The sequence below is a fragment of the Prionailurus bengalensis genome, chromosome C1, assembly GCF_016509475.1.
Source record: "Prionailurus bengalensis isolate Pbe53 chromosome C1, Fcat_Pben_1.1_paternal_pri, whole genome shotgun sequence".
In the NCBI taxonomy this organism is placed as follows: Eukaryota; Metazoa; Chordata; class Mammalia; order Carnivora; family Felidae; genus Prionailurus; species Prionailurus bengalensis.
In genome coordinates, this window is record NC_057345.1 from 80,352,450 (window position 1) to 80,358,449 (window position 6,000).

General features: G+C 41.1%; 1 protein-coding gene across 4 annotated transcripts in view; it reads right to left on the minus strand.

Annotated features, from left to right (window-relative positions):
* ARHGAP29 (Rho GTPase activating protein 29) overlaps nucleotides 1–5,800 on the minus strand; it is a 66,545-nt gene extending 60,745 nt beyond the window's left edge. The window contains exons 1-3 of one of the 4 annotated variants that reach the window (XM_043575614.1): nucleotides 5,638–5,655; nucleotides 3,424–3,494; nucleotides 172–408 (exon numbers count right to left, since the gene is read on the minus strand). In XM_043575614.1, coding sequence (XP_043431549.1) covers nucleotides 172–376 — 205 coding nt within the window. In that variant the 5' untranslated portion in view covers nucleotides 377–408; nucleotides 3,424–3,494; nucleotides 5,638–5,655. Of the gene's footprint in view, nucleotides 1–171; nucleotides 409–3,423; nucleotides 3,495–5,637 lie in introns of all 4 variants that reach the window. The other 3 variants (XM_043575613.1, XM_043575615.1, XM_043575616.1) reach the window with 3 other exon arrangements.
* Nucleotides 5,801–6,000: the final 200 nt, after the last annotated feature.

Below are 6,000 nucleotides of genomic sequence, written 5' to 3' on the forward strand. Positions count from 1 at the left end.
TAAAATAGTTTACATCGTAACACCAAACACCTGTTGGGGAAGAAGCTGTTAATTAACTAAAGCAGAATACCCTGTTCCTACCACTGTGTAAGCATTTATCTGAAACTAGGCTGGCATTTAAAATTTTACCAACTATCCAGTAAGAATGCTAAGAGAAAATAATTGACAAACCTGAAAGAATAGCTTCTTTCAAATATAGTAACATATGCGAGAACTTCCTGATATCATTCACCAACTCCTTGATGTAATCCGGATCAAAAATGGAATTGGAACTTATGGACTTGAGCCCCATTTCAGGAGCTGTAACATCGGTAGAGAGTTGGCCTGATGACAAAACACGTTTTTTCTTTGTCTTTTTCTGTTTGTGAGCAATCATCCTTTCACAGAACAGTCAGAAAAACTGAAATCCTTAAGCAGAAGGGAAAAAAAAGAAAAGAGAGAAACACAAAAACTACATCAACCAGGGGAAACATTATACTAGGTTTTCACAAATAGCCCATAGCCCACCTAGTATTCTATTAGTAGTATTCTATTAACAACAACAAACACTGTACTACTGATGGAAGCAGCTTCCATTTATTAAGTGCCATTGATCTTGACAACTCTATGATGTGCAAACTACTGTTCTCCTCATTTCACAAATAAGCAACCTGAGCTTTGTAGGTGAAATAATTTGTCTCAGTTCTCAGCTAAAAAATGATGAACTGGTACTTAAAACCCAGATCTGTCTTGTTGCCAAAATCCATTCTCTTAATAACTTCCTCTTAACTCCTAGGGTACAGAATTTTTTAAATTGTAAAAGTTATTCTGAAATGTCATTTAGTAGAAGAATATATTCTACCACCATGACATCAGCTTCAAAAATAAAGACGCAGTATGAGTTCTGAAAAAAGAAAAGACCTGTTTTCAAAACCCCCTCCCCATCACTTACTATGTGTATCATGATAAACTGTTAATCCTCTCTTAACTTTGGTATGCTCATTAATAAAATGGGAATAACATTCTAACAACACCTACATTGTGAGATTACGGTAAGCATTAAAAGATACAATGGTATAGAAGTGTACGACACATAAAAGAAGTTCAATCATAGTTATTTTTCAGTAATAACGCTTACATACACACACAGACACACACACACACAGATTTGAGGTTATCAATTTTCAGCAAGAACATTTTTTTGTTGAAAACAAGTTCTAAGGGTGTCTACTAATCTGATACACCCTAATTGATTGAACAAATAAATGTATGAATATCAGAGCAATATTTTTGTTAATTTCAGGATGGTATAGTAAAAACACAGTCTTTTGAAATGAGATTTAGACTTGACTTCTGGCTGAATCCTTTCTAAACATACAACCTATACAATTTGCTTACAGGCTGTGTGAGAATTAACAGTGACGACAAAATTAAAAGATCTCATATGTTAAAACACAATCCTGGCACATAGTTGGAACTCAAGAAAATCTTAGCTTGTTTCTGCTTCGTCCTCACATTTTACCTTTCCAGAACTGAAAGTCCTAATTTTGTTTGCATTTCTTACAATCAAAAAGGAAATTACTGGAGAAATTATGTTAGTTCAAGTATATCACTAAGGCATTTTACAAATATTTTGTCTTCAATATTTTGTTACTTTCAGAATGGTAGAATTACTAAGGACTCTGTGAAACTTACAGTGGGAAGTTTTATGTAATATTCACTTCCAGGTCATGTGTAAGATTTATTATTGAATCACTTATTCTTTCCTATACCTCACCCAATTCTCTAAATTTTTTCCTTCCTCATCTACAGTATCTTTAATCTATCTACTTCTATCTATACTATCATACTAGGTAAATTTTGTGAATGTTTCTGTGCGGTATGTGTGTTGGAATGCATAAAACATAAAACAGATTCTAAGGAACCAGGTGATATACTCAGATGTTTTCTATGCTATCGCATTTCATTTTTTAAAATGGTGGCTACAGCCCACCAAATTGGTTTTATACTCATAATGGGTCATGACCCTACAACCTGAAAAACACTGACTATTTGACTCAGGATCCTGTCTATATACATTTCCATTTGCCTGGGGTACTCCTTCCCCTTTGTTTACTCATTCTGACCTCAGCTCAAAGATCATTTCCTCAAAGAAATCTTCCTGGACCACCAATACCCCTGTAAATACCACCACCAAAGCAGAATGGAATCTCCTCTTAGATGCATTCTAGCATCTTACACTTTTCATCACTGCACTTATCAAAGTTCAAATAGACTATTCATATTTTCCTCTCTAGACTATAATCTCAAGGGATCAAGGATTCAGTTTGCTAACCATGTGTTCTCAGCTCACAGCACAGTGCCTGGCATAGGAGGGATGATCTACTCAAAACTATTTGCAGAATAAATGATTTTGCAGAATGAATACTGGGCTTATAAATTTGTAAAGTTGCAATTAATTTTTACAGAAACAAAAAAGGTTAACTTTGGATTATTGCAGTAAAATCTGTAAAAATCTGTCTCTAAAACAGTATATTTCAAAAAAGAAAAAAACAAGTATGTAAAGCCAATAAAGGCAAGATCACACAAAACTGGAATCAAAGTTGGACTTCTACTCTTCTTTCTCTACTGTTGAGGTTTATATAAGGTTATATAAGGTTTCCCTACCTCTCTTAGCTTTTAAAGTTCTTTTATTAAATATTTTTGTTAATCTCAAATTATTTCTGAGAATGTGATTTCTACATTTAAGCTAGTTCCAACTTACCTAACATTAATCCTTAAATGTGTAGATAATTCTAAAATGAGCCTAGAACAATTTTTTAGTACAATTATTATATATAAGTCTTCCCACCAACACTAAAAACAGGACAGTACCTTGTGTGGGAAGCTTTCACAAATCACTAATTGAGAAGACAACTCCTAACATCACTTTTGCAGCTTACTTATTAAAGTCACTCTGATTAATTCTGACAGCTTTTAGTTTAGTAAAAAGATAGTTATTAAAGACATATATCATAAATTTCAAATAAAACAACTCACCTATCTAAGCAATTCACCTATTTCACCATCTTCCCTTATGTCAAGTTAGTAACCCAAAGTTGTAAAAAGTGTTTCAATACTCAAGACTAAGAAAATCTTGGGGCGCCTGGGTGGCGCAGTCGGTTGAGCGTCCGACTTCAGCCAGGTCACGATCTTGCGGTCCGTGAGTTCGAGCCCCGCGTCAGGCTCTGGGCTGATGGCTCGGAGCCTGGAGCCTGTTTCCGATTCTGTGTCTCCCTCTCTCTCTGCCCCTCCCCCGTGCATGCTCTGTCTCTCTCTGTCCCAAAAATGAATAAAAAAAAAAAAAAGTTGAAAAAAAATTAAAAAAAAAAAGACTAAGAAAATCTATAAGCAAACAAAATGGGGGGGGGGGGGACAAAGGAACTAAAAAGAGTTATACTTTACCTCTATTCAGCATTATAGTGAGTAATGTACTAACTTTCTTATATATACTTTACTATTTTTCATACCTCAAACTGAAAAAAAAAGGAAAGATGAACAAAGTTTATCCAAGTTTTTATAAAATTGAACTATGACATTGAAAACATTTGGAGGATATACACTTTCCGAGATCATACTATTTTCCTATGTCCCAAAATGAATACCCTCTAGTTGGTGGTAACATAAAACGTAGTTACTAACATAACATACTGCAAGAGGCAATTTAATTAAATGAGGTAATAATATAAAAAACACTTAATGCATCATGAACACTCAAAAACTGTTAGCCATTATGACTAGCTGTGCTTTATTGTGGGAGATTGTGGGGTTTTTTTTAACATACTTAAGTAATGAACAAAATGTGGGCTTTACCACAATATATCTGTAGATTGTGAGCAAGAAATACAGCACTGGAAACACTTCCAGACACTTAACTGACTTCGTGGAAACCTACTAAATGGCTTCCAAGTGAAGTTTGAACTATGCAAACAGACTGTTGAGCAAAATATTTGTTAAACTCTAATTCTCATGCATCTCTTCCAACTTCAAACCATCAACATTTACAACGTGTTTTAATCACTTAGCAAAGAACTTTGTAGCAAACAAAATATTACTATGCAAAACTACTTTCTCTGTATGTTGTAAATTCTAAGTAATATATGCATTAGAAATGTGAACATTAACTTCCCAGTACCCTGGAATGTGACTTTCCCAAGACTTGAGTAGCCTCTATTAATCAAATGTCCTATGCCCCATGTACATCCTCCCAAGAACACATCATTACAGAAGTGTTTTCATTTTAGGCACTGGGCTGTTTAACAGAAGTATAAAACTGCCCCCAAATATCTACTTAATAGCTCCCATTTTACTATTCCTACGTCAGGAAAAATTGCCAGATATTTCAGAAATCTGCCATTTCAGCACAATTTCTGATTTGGTAAGAATCTACTTAAAAACGCTTTTAAAAAATCAGAAAAATTCATTCTGGAGGTTTTTGATTATACTTTTGTACAGTACTCCCCACAAAAACAGCATATGGCCATGTCAAAAGGTTTCATCAATAATATGCAAATAACTAATTTGTAAAGAAAGGCATGCAATGCACATACACTTCATTCCTGTGCAGTTAGAACCTAGCACGTTTAAAAAAGAGGAAGCTGCCCAACCTCCCACGCCTCCAGAATGTCTAGCATTCCTGGCAGGCATGGCTCTCTCTTGACCAGCCAAAACTACTCAATGCCAAAGAGCCCGCTCCCCATCCTCATATTTAAATACAGAGTGGGGAAATGGAGCAACCGAAAAGGGCAGTGGACATGGATAGAGACGGACAAGAGATGCCATCACAGAGACAGCTGGAGAAAGGGGAAGGGGTGCTCAGCTCCTGACCTTGGCAGCTAACAGTTCTGCCCTCCCAAATGAGGTGAGGCCAATTCGTTCTTGAGAAGGAGAGTAGGAAAAGATTAACATGGAGACACAAGGCTCATCAGTCGCTAGGGCTCCTGAGCTCACCCACCAAGAATAAAACAACAGTCAAGCCCGAAACAACGGAATTGGGAAAAACAATTGACACTGAGGCCTTAGAACGACAGAGCCCTCCTCAGCCCAAAAGACCGAGACGAGAACAATGCACCACGGAAATCCTGAAATGTCTGAGGAATGGAACCCAGCTGAAGTGAGGACTGCTGTCAGGACAGGTGGGAGCGAGACGGGTCAGAGCCAAGACCAGGCTCTTAGCGGTCAAAAGCATATACTTTAAACCTACACTCTGACAATTACTAGCCTGTGTGCTCCGGCAGGTTAACCTCATTTTCTCCGCGTAAAAAATGAGTTAAAACAATCATGGAGCTGTCGCAGAGCTTAAAGAAGTTCAAATGTGGAGCATTCTTAACAGTACGTGCACGGTGGGACGTGCTATGTGCCTGCTTTAATTTTAATCGTCATCTGCTCTGGGCTACCGCTCCCGCCGCGCTCCGCTCGCCCCGTCGGACCCCTCCGGGAGGACAGGAGCACGGAGGACACGCGCCCGGCCTCCCGCGCAGCCCTCAGCCGCCTCAGCTCGGGGGCCGCGGCGTGGGCCGCTCACACCCTGGACCGCAACTGGCCGGCAGCACCGCTGACGACCCCAGCCCGGAGCCCTGGCCGCCGCGGCCGGAGCGAGCGCCGCCGCCCCACACTCACCGCGGCGCTCCATCCCGCGTCCTGGACGCGGACGCCCGCCCAACACTCACGGCCGCCGCCGCCTCCGCCGAGGGCTGGAGCTCGCCGCCCCCATCCCCCACGGCCCGCGGACGCCCGGCCAAGCCGCCGCCGCCGCCGCCGCCGCCGCCCCAGCAGCTACGGCCACCACCGCGCCGCTCGGGCCGCCCCGCCCCCAGGCCTCGCGCCTCGCGCCTCCCGCCCGGCCGCGGCCCGCCCCCTGAGGCCCAGCCCATTGGCCCGCGCGCCCGGGGAGGCGGGGCTCCGGCGCCCAGCCGCAGGTTAGGGTGGCTGCCGGCTCAGGCGCGGGGGGCGCGGGCTGTCAGCTGCGCCCCAGCCGGCAGG